Raw genomic sequence first — 15,075 nt, 5'->3', positions numbered from 1 at the left:
TGGATGGTGAGGTCCTCTCAAGTGGGTGCCTTCATTGTATGACTGCCAAGCAAACAGTGGTAATCATCAAAGCAAAAAACAGTTTGCTTGTTTGAATATATGCCCTGCCAGTGTGTGCCACTTTCATAAAACACCATTTACAACTCAGAATGGAGAGCTAATACAATGTCTACCACAGGAAGTAGAGATGAGACAGAAACAGGGAAAAGGAGCTCAAGGTGAAAATGGATTCCTGTAGTTCTTCATTAGGCTACACTGTCATTAAAAACAGGATTTCTAAAATTCATTAAACTTCAGAAGCAGGTTTGATAGCATATAGATGTGTCTGGTTCAAATACCATTCAAGTATATTTAATGTGTCTCCCCCACCTTTCTTTGCTCTCTCAGGAAATGGATACGGTAACCATCGCAACTCACCAGGTCTGCTGGTTTCTCCAGGTGGCATGAACAAGAACATGCAGACTAAGTCTCCCCCACCCATGAATTTAGGCATGAACAACCGCAAACCTGACCTACGTGTGCTCATCCCTCCTGGCGCCAAGAACAACATGCCCTCCATTGTGAGTAATCTTTCCATCCCTCTTTCCATTTCCCCACTGTATATCTTCCTATCTATGGGGGAGGGGGATCTTTTGGGTGTGTTTGCTATTGTTGATTTCCTTTCATGTCCCCTCTGCTGCTTTCATCTCTCCATATCAGACTTGGGTTGATGAGATTATGTTTGAGAAACGCTTGGACTTTTGTTTTTTCATGTTCTCTGGCAGCTTCTTAAAGAAATTTACTTTGGCCCAAGTCTGATATACTGTCAGATGTATTTCCTCTGCTGTGTGTGTATAAGTGGACGCTTATACATTAGGCCCTAATATGTCCTCTCTCTTTCTAATAAGGTGTGTATAGTTACAATAGTTCTTTACATCCTTTTTTCGCTTTAGTACTGTGTCAGTTGACTCAATCCAACAATTGCTCCATCCCTAGAGCCGCACTTCCATATTCTCAGTCGCACTCACTAATTTTAATTTATTACCCTCCCCCTTTAATGCCATCAGTCTGAGGATGTCGATCTGCTATTGGTAAGTCAGACTGCCATTCAGATTTAGAAATCTGAAACTTGAAAGCTTTTCTAATAAGAAACTGGTAAATATAGTCCTTGAGCATAATGTGCCTCTTAGAACTGAGAGCGGCGCAGTCACCTCAGTCTGACGTCTTGATTTGCATTCTTATTTTCCCCTTCGCTACTGACATTATTACATTAAAATACAGCATTTTTGGTAAAAGCCATCCTGACTCCAGACTAACCTTAACCTTTATTGTTGCTGACTCTGCAGAAGGCTCCAATGTCACCACTCATGCCGTTTTGTGAGGGCACATAGTGCCATCCAGTGGTGCGCCAGAGTAGAAGCAGCCTGGCCTCTTTTCTGTCTGAGCCGTTTTTGTCTCTTTTCCTCCCTTCCTTCCTTTTATCTTTTCACCTGCACATAGAGTCTTACGTCGCTCACGTTTAGCTCCCAGCTTTTATTATTCAGAATTCAGAAATGAAGGGCAACAAAAGAGTACTCTTTCATTTCGCATCAAACCTCCATTATTTCCTACCCCTCTGCAACAGTAAAGTGTCTCTCCCTCACCGTCGCTACACTGCGTTACCTTGGAGACCGATGGTGTTACTATAGCGACAGTGGGCCCTCGGAAAGGGTGGTAAATGATAGGGTTGGCAGGGTTCAGCCGTGCCGCATGTCAAGTGATTAATTTCCCCAGAAGTTGGCATCACATTCATTCTCTCAGCATCTGTTGAGTGAAAGAAAGAAATGAAAGAAAATTAAAGAAAAAAAGTTTCTTGGTTTATTGCAGTTTTTTGTTTGTTTTGTCTGGGAGTTGGTTTCATGTTCTGAAGCCTCTGCCATCTCTCTTGCTCTCTGTGTCTTCCTTTCCTCTGTCACAGAACCAGAGAATAAACAACTCTCAGTCTGCTCAGTCCTTGGCCACCCCAGTGGTATCAGTAGCAACTCCCACTCTTCCAGGACAGGGCATGGGCGGTTACCCATCTGCCATCTCTACTTCTTATGGTACCGGTATGTACTGCGTCATCTTTATACATTACATTAATGTAGTCTAATATAGTTTCAGTTACCCTGTACGGTACCCAACTAATAAAAGTTTTGTTTTTGACCTATTTCAGGTGTATGTGTTGCTTTTGAAACCAACCATATTTCCCAAATCTAAATATTATACATCAGTCCAACTGCAGAGGGTGCTATTGTGACACCAACAAAAACAGAACTCATTTGTGTAACAGCAGCATGTATCAGAGCTGCCCTCTAGGAACTGTGTGGACTTCTTTGAACAACCTGTAATCCTCCTCCTGCTCTTGCTTTCTCCTGCGTGTTTGCACACAGAGTATTCCCTGAATAGCGCAGACCTGTCCTCACTGTCTGGCTTCAACAGCGGCAGCTCCCTTCACCTCGGCTCAATGAGCGGGTGGCAACAGCAACACCTTCAGAACATGCAGCATTCAGCCCTCGGCCAGCTAGGGTGAGTGCATTGAACTTGAGGTGTTGTGCTGTTGGGAAATGCATGACGTAACGTATAAATCACAAGAGTCCTTCACGGTTTTCAACTTTCACACGCCAGGTCCCACATAAATATCACAACTCCCTGTTTTCTTGAATATGAGTGTGTGCGTGCGTGCATGTGTGTGTGCGTGTGTGTGTGTGTGTGTGTGTGTGTGTGTGTGTGTGCGTGTGTGAAAGACTTTGTTTCTTGCTCTGTAACTCTGTAACCCCTTTGCGTTTCCTTTCCTTCCTACAGAAATTGCTCTAGCTCTCACTTATGTCAGGGTTCAAATCTCTCCCTGCCCTCTGCTCAAAGCCTGCACATCAAGTCCGAACCTGTTTCTCCTCCTAGAGATCGCACCAGCAGCACGGGGGGCTATGGTGGGCTACCACCTCCCCAGAACCCCTCGTCTCGCCAGGACTCGGGACGCTCCCCTGTTGATAGCCTGAGCAGTTGTAGCAGCTCCCATGAGGGCAGCGACCGTGATGAGCACAGGAATGAGTTCCACTCACCTCTGGGACTGGTCAGGCCCACCCTGGACGAGCGCGAGAGCCCCTCCATCAAACGGGTGCGCCTGTCAGAAGGATGGGCGACATGATAGCTCTGTCCCCTCCCTGGCAGTACCCAGAGTTACCCTGAGCCCCCGACAACGCAGCGTTACGATGCCCCCTAAGTCAGATCCTCTTCCTCCTCTCACCTGATATCACGAGTCACTCAACCACCCAACCCCATGGCCTCTCTCCTTTTATCTTGTTAACGCTGAAGGAAATAAAAGGGACAGCCCTTTTCTAAAATATGTTTGTAATTTCTTTTCCTTTTTTATTTTATTTTTGCTGAGTGTGTGTGCTATACATATTGACATTATATAAACCAGTGGGGTGTTGTAATGGGGGTTTGGGAGGGTGGGCGTGGGTTGGGATGGGATGGCATCTGGGGGTATTTCTGTCGGGGAACTATGCATAAATTGTATTGTGTGTGGATAAAAAGAATCACGTATGCATATATCTTTACACGTGTGTGTATGTGTACATATATGCATATCAACAAATAAACAAAAAAAAATAGTCAGGTACTCTGTTTCATAAAACGTACTTACACTTTGCCTCAGCGATATATCAGTGAGTAGAGACAAAAAAAGACAAAAAAAACTTTAACATGAGAGTGAGGGTGTCCAATGGAAAACACCTTAGCACTTGAGTTGGACAAACAATACATGTGTACAGTGTCGGTTTCATTGCTATATACCTTCTCTGCAGTTCTCCCTTGCAAAAATGTGTGTTAACATTAGATGATGTCATGTTGCAGGTTCAACGTATTTATGTAAATAGAGGGTCGAGGGGGGAAGGGCAGGCGTCAAAAGTTGCCAGACATTACAAGATTTATTTCCTCACTAAATGAAAAAGCTATTATGCAACATTTGAAGAATTGTACAGGTAAAGAGGCAGACCCAATACTAGACGTGTGGAACCTTTGATGATCTTAGCGCTCCCTTTAACCAACGGAGCTGAGCGAGGACCAGCCTTTGATCTAAGTGTTGCGTTAGTGTAATCAAGAAAACTCTGGATCTAGTATTAATATTCAGTATTAATAAACGAAAAATGGAAAAATAAAAAATAATTGTACGATACACTTGCTTATATTTTCATATGAAAGGAATACAATGCAAAGCATTTTTGTGGCTTTTTGTAGTTTCTATAAGCCAGAATGTGTTTTTTGATAGCTTTGCTAATAAGAGATGGATAGTTCACCCAGAGGGGAATTGACAGGGCTTCGCTGCCCTAAGCCATTGAAGACAGACTGAGATCCAATGCTTTGCTGAACTGTTTTATCTTTGTAGAGGTTTGTTTTTAAACGTGTATTTCTAATTATATATAATAATGGTAATATTAAGATTCTTTTAAAAAAGTCTGTGAAATTAACATGCTTGTGTATAGCTTTCTAATATATAAATATATATACTAATGACTTCTGTTGGTTTCTTAGTGGAGTTTCTATGTGCAGTTGCACATGTTGTCTGGTTTGTTTAATTTGAGCCCTGAACAGTGCTGTTCAGGTGCGTATTTAGTCTAACCTTCAAGACCAGCTGGAAAGCATTGCCGGGGTTTGTGTGACGGAGGAAAGACAGGCCTGAATGCAAAAACACAACCTGTTAGTGGAACATGTCACGAGACTGGAACTGGGGATGACACAGAACAACAAAAGTTGACACATGATGTACATGATTGTCATACTGATGAGGAAATATGGCTGACCCTCAATCCATGGCTAGATGTATTTGAATGCATGCGATATTTCATTCTTAGCCTCAATTATCTAATTTCATAATGTTAATCTCGTAAAACATGTTAGCGACGTTCAGTTCAATTTCAAATCTTAACCACAATCTTAGCTTGTGTTCCAAATGTTGCACAAGCCCTGACCCAATCAATCAAAACAAATTATTTGGAATCATATTTATATAATGTAATTTTGTGAGTGCATTGTGATTAATTATCCCTGATCATTTGCAAACCTAATTTGATTCGGTGTCGCCCTGTGACTCCTCATGTTCCACTCTTCAGAACAGGGTTCCACATCATTTATCACATGTCACATGACAGTTGAGCGTCAGATACACAGGGAAAAATTGATCATGCTGGTATGAAAGAAGCACAATTGTTTATTTTAAGATAAATAGCTGTTTTGATTTACTATTTTTTAAACAATGAAACTAGCCACATATCTCTCTGACTCCCACTCCTGTATCTGCTGTCACTTAAGTGTTATAATATTTCTATGTGCATATTTCATGCAGGTTCACTATGTTGTTACTGTATACAGTCTGTGTAGTCAAACAGGGGCAGAGCCTCTATAATGGTGTTCTTCTCTTTTCTTTTTTTTTATTCAATACAAAAAGGTTGAGAAAAAAATAAACATGATGTTTCAGGCAGCAAAAGTGTGGAGAAACCAAAGCCAGTGGCATTTCTGTGTTGTAAACTCAACTTTATTTTCACATTCATTTACGGTTTTTGCAAGCATTGAAACAAGACAATAAAAGAATATGCTCAAATGTACAATTGTTTTCACATTTCAATTTCAGTCAGTCAAATGTGGCTTTAGATGTCAATACCAACCACAGCAATTTATATGTTGTTGATCATCTGTCTCCCTGTGCATTGAAAAGGTATTATTCAAAAGCGTATTTTGTATTTACAATTTGTTATGTGCTCTGAATGAGCTCAATCATTCAGGCCTGATCATGTGAAACGCATGCTGGCTGTCCACTTGATCAAAGCCTGCCACAAACCAATTATCATGCTACTTGCTCACTGATTGAAATAATGCCAACATGTCCTGGCGGTTGATTACAGTGCTGTAGTTTTGACAATAATTTGAACCAAAGACAACAAAGAAAACTTGTCTTTATATCTTTTTTTGTGTTTGTTAAATTTGAAGGCGTTCTTTATCATCACCTGTTGACCAGTTGTTCTTTGTCATTATTATAATAGACTAAATGTTGGTACCTCAAAAATTTACCCGAGCAGTATCAGCTGATGTTTTGGAAAGTCACTTGCAGTGAAAAGCGGAGACCATACACCTGTACAGCCATGTGTAATAACCATGTAATTGCAATGCTTAAGGTCCCTATACATTCACATGGGATTCGTTGTTGCTCCACCGTGTTTGTAGTTTATTTAAGTTGTATTCAAAAGCTAAAAAGGATTTTTTTTTCAAAAGAGTAATATGTTAAAATGCTTAACAAGTCAGTCTGTAGTACCAAATGTAGCTTGTAAAAACCTGAAAATGATGGAGGTTTGGAACTAATGTTTTCTGGAACGCAAGAGCGGCTTTCAGCGGCATAAGCTGGCCTTTGTCGCCACTTGAGACTAAGATGGTATTAAATTAAATCCACATCTCTGTAACTCAAGGCACTTGATTCAGCTTTATGTAGTGAAAGGTATGGGGATGAAATAAAAGTCTCCTCTGCGGGAGGGGAAGGCTATTTGTATTTTGCAGAGATTTCAGTAAAGTTACTGGCTTTATAGTTTTCCTGATGTGACTTGGTGTGATTTCATTGTGTTTGACTTTTTTCTGCACGCATCTCCAAACGGTGGTTATATTTTCATACTGAAAGAAAACCTCAACATAAAAATTAATGGAAATCAGGGCATGGTGCCATGTAGCAGCTTCCCTTTTAAGTCAAGACATTGAATGACATTGAAATCATGACAACAGCCTCATTTTCATATGTGCTTCTTTCCATCTCCATTTTAAAAATATTACATAAGTATTTATAATGAAGACATTTAGTTGACATTTAAAGCCAAGGTTTATCTCACTTAACATTACAGTTGCATCATCATCTCTCAGTAATACATTATGCTCTAGACAATACAAATGGACCTTACATTCACAGGAAGAAACATGTTCATAAACAATGCAAACAGTGTTCTGCTTATCAAAGATAAGATACCACTAACATTCAAATGATCTGGAATATAACAGAAGAAGGAAAATAAGGGGAAGGAGAAGAATAAGACGAAAAAGTTCAGTTGAATCCATAATTTCCTTTTATTTATTTCACGCCACCCTGTAACAATCGTGTGGGACAGTCTGACGCACACACACAGCAGTGGAGCAGTTGAGAACTGCGCATTAAATAATAATGACAGTGCATGACGCATATACAAAACTCAGTAAGAACAGATACGCGTATATTAAGAGATGGTGGTGTGATTAAACGACGTGTCAAGACGCAAACACTGATTATAGAAATTAGACACATTTGAGCTGGCGGATTGACGCGTCTTACAGTTCATTTTGATATTTTTATTTACAAATCAATCAATAATATATATAGCAAATTAAGATTAAAAAAACAATCAAGTAACACAAAAATATATGTTTGCATATTAAAACAGGCACTCAAATTCGTTGGTTAGGTTTTCCCACTTTTCTTCTGTTATCCCTAAGTAGCCTTTTTCCCCGTTACAAATTATTTTTTAAAGATACTATCTATGATTTGTATGTAGTTATTGTTTTGTTTTTCGTTAGCGTCTTGGGCAAAACTGTTTGTAAGACCAGACTCACGCCATTATAAGATGCAGCTTATATCACATATTTAACTCAGGCTGACTCTTTGGAATACAAACCGATCTTGAAGTCACGACATTTAATCTTTTAAATCATCTCAGGTTTGGACACATAAGTATGTGCCCTGTTTAAATGAATCATTCACATCCATTAATTCAAATAAGTTCAATAGAAAAGTGTGTTTGTATACGTTTACTGAAGGTCGATACCTGGCCTACGATGAAGTCAATGTAAACCGTTTCTAATTGGATGTAAAAAAAAAGATCCAGCTCCAGCTTTATGTTGTGTGTTTGCGTCTCTTTCCATTAAATATTTAATTTGAGAGATATATTTTCCATCCGACTATATATATGCTTTGTGAATATATATATATATATATATATATATATATATATATATATATAAAATATTAAAAAGTGAATGAAATTAAAAATAATAATAATAATAGAAAGTGTTGTGTTATAACCCTGCCTCAAAGAAGCAGATGATACATTATTTGGATCTTTTTTTTCTTTCTTAAATGTCACATGTACTACAAACACAAATACGTTAATGTTGTCAAAATCGAAAATAACGAGATAACGCTTTCACAGTCTCCTCCAGCTGTCGAGAAATATTTTTCTTTAAAATCATAGTATGATTTTCGCTACTCAATTGGTAGTTTACATGACATTAGAATAACGATAGTAACGGTATATTGTACTTGCTGTACTACTGCAATATACGACAATGCGAGTTATTCGCAGGTTTGAATTAGGTCGCACTCCTTGAAGTCCCTCATCTGATTTATTACATTAAGAATTTCTCGAGAATTTGAAGGGTTAAATCCAGTAGCCTGAGGTGAAGAAAGTTGGAGGCACAATATAATGTAATATCTGTCAGAAATAATCGATTGTGACAACAGTTCTCACAGTTTCTCAAAAGGTCAGGCTGATGCAAAACTCGTCACCGTTTGAACTGTTTGCTTAAATCTGATCAATCTCTTGCTAAACGCTAATGCAATTAAGGCAAACAAAGAACAAGGAATAAGGCCTGAGAATATGAAAGGAATACGCACATTTTTGTTTAAAAAACTCAGCATATGTATATTAACTATTATCCAGTAAAAATGTAAATAAGTACGCCTGACTAATGTTTTAACACTGCAGAAACCTAAACTGTAACAGCATGAATAAGTCCGATTCAGTGCCGCAGTTTATAGAGCTGACGTCAGGTGGGACATATTATCTTACTGGGCTGTGCCAATTTAAGCTTTCAATAAAAAGGCAACTGTATTTCAAGAATGTGCACGTGCATGCACTGTGTATGTAATTATACATGCATTCATTTGGGTGGGGTGGCGGTGCCAGCAAGCGTACATGTAGTCAGTGTCCGTCCAGGCTGGCCACATTGTCATCAGCAACATTCTCCAGAATCACCACTAGGTGTCACCATTTAGTCGTCTTGTCGACCTCCCGTCTAACCCGCAGCCTCCTCTCCCTCAGTCTCCTTGTAGATCGAACAGACGTGTGTGCTCTCCACGAACTGCTTCACGAACATGTGTTTCTGGTGAGGGTAAGACTACAATATATATTCCTCCCTGACAATTAAAATCTACACGTTTAAGATTCGATTTTTAAAAGAAGTTGAAAACAAGTGAAATAATAATAAATAACAATACATGATAGTAAATAATAATACTAACAATACACATATACGCATACGTATAATACACATGTAATATGGACTTCTGTTTGCCCCCTATAACTAAGAAGTGTTCACTATACAATACATATTCAAAGCTATAGGTAAGTTATTGAACAAAAACAGCATGGTTTTTTTAATAGTTTCATACGCCAAATTTTCACGCCAGTGTTTCCAAGCTCGCATGTTTCTATTACAAACTGCTTTATAATGCATCATAAGGCTGATGTGTAGCCACTGACAAAACATGTATTTTAATATATGATTTGCCTCGTTTGTGATTCATGGAGAGAAATGAGCGGCCACACTTTTGCTTGGCTCGTTTTCAATGAACTATGTTGATGATTGGCTCACACTACATCTCCATATGAGAGCATTTTAATATATAAATGTAAATACGAAAACCAGTTGTATTTGTTTGTGCCCTGTTATAAATCATATCAACTTAATTGTTTGAAATCTACAAGCCTGTTGTGGGTTTTTTTTACATGCGGCCTGGTGGCTGCACTGCCACAAAACGCCGTTATGGGCTATTAAATGCAACCAAGTCGTTTAGTCCACAGGCACACGGAGAATACCCGGTGTCCACACATTGTGTCTCTCCTCGTCATGATTCAAATGAGGACCACTGAACAGAGCACCGCTCTGTTCTCTAACTCCCATTACAGACTCCGGACCTGTCTGTGGTCAAGAGAAATATAGTGGTATTAAAAAATAAAGGTGAGTAAAGACCTCGTGCGATTTGCCCTGCTAATGTTGTAGGTCCACCTTTCCCAGAAAGAAGTGAATGGTGTTAACGAACTCGTTCTTTTTTTAATAAAAATATGACACCCCCCAATCGAAAGAATTAGAGGTTGGCCTAGATTAGTTACATTAACAACCACCTCATACCCCTTTTCCCGATCCGTTCCTAAACTCATTAGAATAAATGTATCTTATTGGACAAATTATACTTACATTGTATCCCAAAGTGTGAAACAATACACACTATTAACACTTGAGTTGGTTCTTTTCATTTTGGAGGTGATACAAACGTGGTAATACGACAGAGGATGGCTATTCAAGATCCCATCGAGCAACCTATGAGTAAAGTAGTATTCTAATATTTAACAAGCAATGGGTGAATATGACTTTGTAGAGCCCTATAGGTTGTAATGGACTCATGTGGCTTTGAATATCTTTACGTGAGCCAGCCCGACCACTGGCGTTGAGCCACGAGCAGTTTAAGAGCAAGGTTCAATGACGAGGGGAGTAGCCTACAGGGAGTGCATCTGCTTTGGCGGACGCCATTAAGTTCGCAACACGTCCCACCAACTTGAAAGAAACGTCGCACGTAACCAAGCACCGAGTTACCGCAGCGGGACCGTTGTGTTAATTGGAGGTAAGTTACATTTGATTTAGGACACGCTTTCTCTGTGGATATCACACACACGACTCAAGAAGCCATACAAATAGAGAAACTTAAATAGAAATACATGTCTTCTATTTCTATATGATGTCGTAATCGTAGATATATTTCTCTCGGCTCAGTGCACTTGCATTCGCACGCTCGTCCCTGGCACTGTGCGCGCGCACGGACACAGGGGAGACAGCCTGAGCAATTGTCCCCATAAATGTCAGCGCTGCGTCACTGGATTTCTTACAAACTGGGCAGGCGACTTTTTGGTTATTAGTTATCGCACAGGCCGTGTCATTCTCTTATTATGAGCCAGCCGTCTCCATCTTACAGTATCACCTCCTCGGCATTACCTCTGAATCTCCTCTATTGTTGCCCAGCAAAGAGAGCTCTTTGTTCATGCATGCTGTATATGAGTATTCAAAGCCTTTCGTCGATTACATTCAGATTAAAGAATAACTTTACAATTAAGACCACAATGCCGCTTATTGTGGCACTGCAGCCAACGCCTCGCCTCGTTAGCCTACAAATTTGAATATGAAGTCTGATATTTCAGGTTGTAAATGTCATCGTTTTAACAGGATAAACAATGGCTTGACATCGATCTTAAGGCAAACGCATGAGAAATAAACACTGAACAATACGTGTGTAATGCAAATCTACCAACTGAATAATCATCAATATTAAAAATAATACGCACACCAGAGCCAACGGCGTCGGAGTATTGAGCATGGCGGAGCGGGTCGTCTCATTACGCATGGGCGGTTTTCCACGCAGGAGCCTCGGTGTCTCTTCTCTTCATCTCTCCGGTCTGTCCCGTTCACATTAACGAAGCCTCTTGGAAAAACCAACAGGCTATGTTGGCTTTAAAAACAGCAAACAAAAACCCGAGAACTGGCTGGGGGGAAATTACTCCGTCTGCGGCCAGGCGGACTATGTAGTAAGCGGGATTTGCATATTTTGATGCGCTAATTGCCTTGATGTATTTAAATATGGCTGCACGTAGCTGATATGCTTGTCTACGTCATTGAACGTGCCCTCGCTGTTAAACTAAAACGTGAATGCGGCTGAATGTAATGGCTACGCCTGCAATTAGGCAAATGTGGAGAGGGGGGGGGGGGGGGGGGGGGGGGGGGGGGGGGGGGGGGGGGGGGGGGGGGGGGGGGGGGGGGGGGGGGGGGGGGGGGGGGGGGGGGGGGGGGGTGGGGGGGGGGGGGGGGGGGGGGGGGGGGGGGGGGGGATATCAGAGGCAATATGAGAGAGGATGCGTTGCAGTTTGCTGTCCTTTCACTCACATGGTTATCTGACATTGTTATTTTTACATTCTCAAAAAATAACAGAAAAAAGATTTAAAAAATCAAAACATTGTGAACGGGGGAAATATCAGATAATGTGTAGCACAATACTTTTGCACCAAACTCAAATAAATAATATAATTGCAGAGTAGAGCGCTCCTAAACGATTTGCAACCAAAAAAAAAGTAGAGAACATATTCACAAAACAAATAAAAGTACGTCATCAGTTAGAGAATTAGCGGAAGGCAGATGCTATTGGTATAGGCTACATGACAGGTCACCTCATTCAACTTTTTTTCCGTGAAATCTTTCTCTTATCTTTATTTTCCCTTCTCTCCCAAGGCTGTGTGTGCGTGTGTGTGTGCGTGTGCGTGTGTGTGTGTGTGTGTGTGTGTGCGTGTGTGTGCGTGCGTGTGTGTCTTTGGGAGGGGACACGCGCGCCTCTGTCTTGAGTCTTATGAGATTACTTCTTATTAGGCAACTGGGAGCAATAACGGATACTGTACACACAGATCCAATCAAAACATGTTGAATGAAGTTTAAAGCCGATGTTTTCCCTTTTCTGTTTATTATAGACCTCATTCTATACTTAGTTTGGGAATTGCGTGTAGCAAATCATTTCCCCTCTGTCTGAAAACCGGTAAATGCGTTCCGTTTGTCAAAGCGTGTTAGCGAAGCGCCGGCAGCAAATTCATTACCACCCAACTGCGAGGCTCACTTCGTAACCTGGTCAGGGGAGAGGAGGGAGAAGTCCACGCCAGACCGCGAACAATGCTGCCTCAGTTCGTGCGTGCAACAAAAGAACCGAGGGAACTTGTTTGAATTTCAGAGCACGTCCTCTCCTCACACAGAAGGATGGACTTTACACCCCACCCCCTCCTCCTCTCCTCCTCCTCTCCCTCCTCCTCATCATCATCATCATGACCTCCTCCCTCCTCTTCCCACCCCACCACCAACAGGGGGAAAAAACTTGCACACTGAGCGCTCAACTGTGCATGCACTTTTCTATTTGGTGCTTGTAGACGTTATGGGAAAGTTGTCTCCCTCCCTACATCTCTCTCCCTCTCCCTCTCCCCATCCCTCCCTGCCCCTCCTTCTATTCGTCTATCATGTGCTTGGGATATGCTCATGCTTTGCACAGAGCAGCCGAAGCACGACTAATGCAGGCAACTGAGTGTTAACGGCAATTTTAAAGTGATGCCCCCCCCCACCAAATATTACGGCTGGGATATTTGAGGGGAACATACCACATCACCGCACACACGGAGCCGACTGAACGCTGCTGTTCTCCCCCTGCTTGGGACGCTTTCTGGTCGATTGCAGTGATTTGACTCTCCTCGAGGAAGTAAGTGCAACTTTTGTGCCTGTTTTATTGGGTGCACAGAGGCAGTCGCGTGCGTAAAGGTTTGCCCTGTGCGCAGAAGTTGAATATAAGGCTATTGATAAATGTATTTGTTGTATCAAAAGTTGATTAGGCCTGACGGTTCATGACGAGATTTCACATATTTAGAAGGACATTTGAAGTGTGTGACTGTGAGTGCTTCTTCACTTTGGGATGAGGAGGCACTGATTAGACTTTTTGGCACCGTTTAAAAGCTGTATTCTCCAACTGAATGGTAACTTATCAAAGTCTGCCTCAGGTTCAGGGATACATACATCTGTTTTTTTATTTTCATTAATGTATTTTTGTAAGCGATGTGTTTGAGAATAGAAATGATGCAAATGGAGAGATTCATTCAGTGCAGCAACACGTCAGCATTTTCTTTCTCCCGGAAACGCGATGAAATGTGCTGAAACAAAAGTTCGGTTCACATTGAATGAGTTGGGTCACTAAAATCCCCACACCATGTATTGAATACAAATTGTTCATTGTAATCTTTATCTATGTGTTATTACGCACGCAATCCTTGTTTGTTCAAATAACACAACTCATATTATCATAGAATGGTGCCCTTCTGGTATTTGTTTTACTTCTAAGCACTGTAACATTAACCCACATGGTCATAGATCTTATTGAAATTTCTAGAGGATCAGCAGGTTGTAAGTTTAAAAAAATGATGCTCTAATAGCCTCTGTGTGGGAGGCCTATTCTCAAGCCTAATTTACCCTAATGAGGTGCACTTTACTGTTGATCTTAATGATATCAAGTTGGCCTCACAGTTTAGAATTAACCAGCTCCACATCAGGTGGTTGTGTAGAAATCGGCACACTAGAAAAAAAGAGCAACATTTTCCATCTTGCAAGTGCCATTTGGACACATTATTGTGTCACATGCTGCAGGTGCAATATATTATTTAGAAAGGGAGGATGAAGACAAAGAAATACGAATGCAATAGCTGTGGCTGAACATTTGAGGGACAAAGTGCTGTTTATAGTAAGAGATCCCTTTTTGAAATGCACAGGCCTTGTGACTCATGTTTGCTCATTAAAACACCTCTGATGTGCCCCTCCCATCGACGAGTAAACTTGAGAGCCAGATCTAAAACTGTAGCAAGTGAATGGGACGCCTGCAAAAAAAAAAGAAGCTGGTGATGCCATTGACCATACGGTGTTAATTTATCACCACCTGATAGTTCAATTCTCCTGTCACACACAAGCACGCGCGCAGACCCACGCACACGCTCTCTCACACATGCAGACACACACTAATTCAGTCGATTGAGTCAGAGGCTCACGTTTCTTCCTGAATTGGGAGCGTTTTATGCTCCAAACAGAATCAAAGTTGTGCACAAGGTACCACAAACGGACTCGCTATCCTGCAGTTGTATGCTGCTGCGCATGATCCATCACATGTTCCACATGCTTGTTATTGTTTGACCCACTTCCAAAGATCCTACATATTAACCCATGTGCGCTGAGCTATCGGTTAACTGCTTACATGTCTGTGGAAAAGTGAGCGAGTTCACTCACAGTGGCTCAGGGTGAAGCGCGTGGGCTTTATTTTTGCGTGAGGCGACATCGCCAGGCTACCTGAACACCATTGTAGTCTACCCTTCGGATGCGACGATGACACAAATACAAACGGGGTTAGTAAGGAATTCGACGCAAAACCGAGCACGTGAGAGCAATTTAAGTCATACA

At 41.2% G+C, this 15,075-nt stretch overlaps 1 protein-coding gene across 7 annotated transcripts in view; it reads left to right on the top strand.

Moving 5' to 3' along the window:
• The window catches only part of mef2cb (myocyte enhancer factor 2cb), a 58,697-nt gene extending 53,097 nt beyond the window's left edge, over positions 1-5,600 (top strand). For 4 of the 7 annotated variants that reach the window (XM_034540986.1, XM_034540992.1, XM_034540987.1 and 1 more), the window contains 4 exons: positions 388-560; positions 1,937-2,066; positions 2,391-2,526; positions 2,803-5,600. In XM_034540986.1, coding sequence (XP_034396877.1) covers positions 388-560; positions 1,937-2,066; positions 2,391-2,526; positions 2,803-3,145 — 782 coding nt within the window. In that variant the 3' untranslated portion in view covers positions 3,146-5,600. The remainder of the gene's footprint in view (positions 1-387; positions 561-1,936; positions 2,067-2,390; positions 2,527-2,802) is intronic. The other 3 variants (XM_034540991.1, XM_034540990.1, XM_034540988.1) reach the window with 2 other exon arrangements.
• Positions 5,601-15,075: the final 9,475 nt, after the last annotated feature.

This window comes from Cyclopterus lumpus, chromosome 9, assembly GCF_009769545.1.
Source record: "Cyclopterus lumpus isolate fCycLum1 chromosome 9, fCycLum1.pri, whole genome shotgun sequence".
NCBI classification, from domain to species: domain Eukaryota; kingdom Metazoa; phylum Chordata; class Actinopteri; order Perciformes; family Cyclopteridae; genus Cyclopterus; species Cyclopterus lumpus.
Note: the sequence above shows the minus strand (reverse complement) of the source record. Positions and strands in the feature narration are given on the sequence as shown.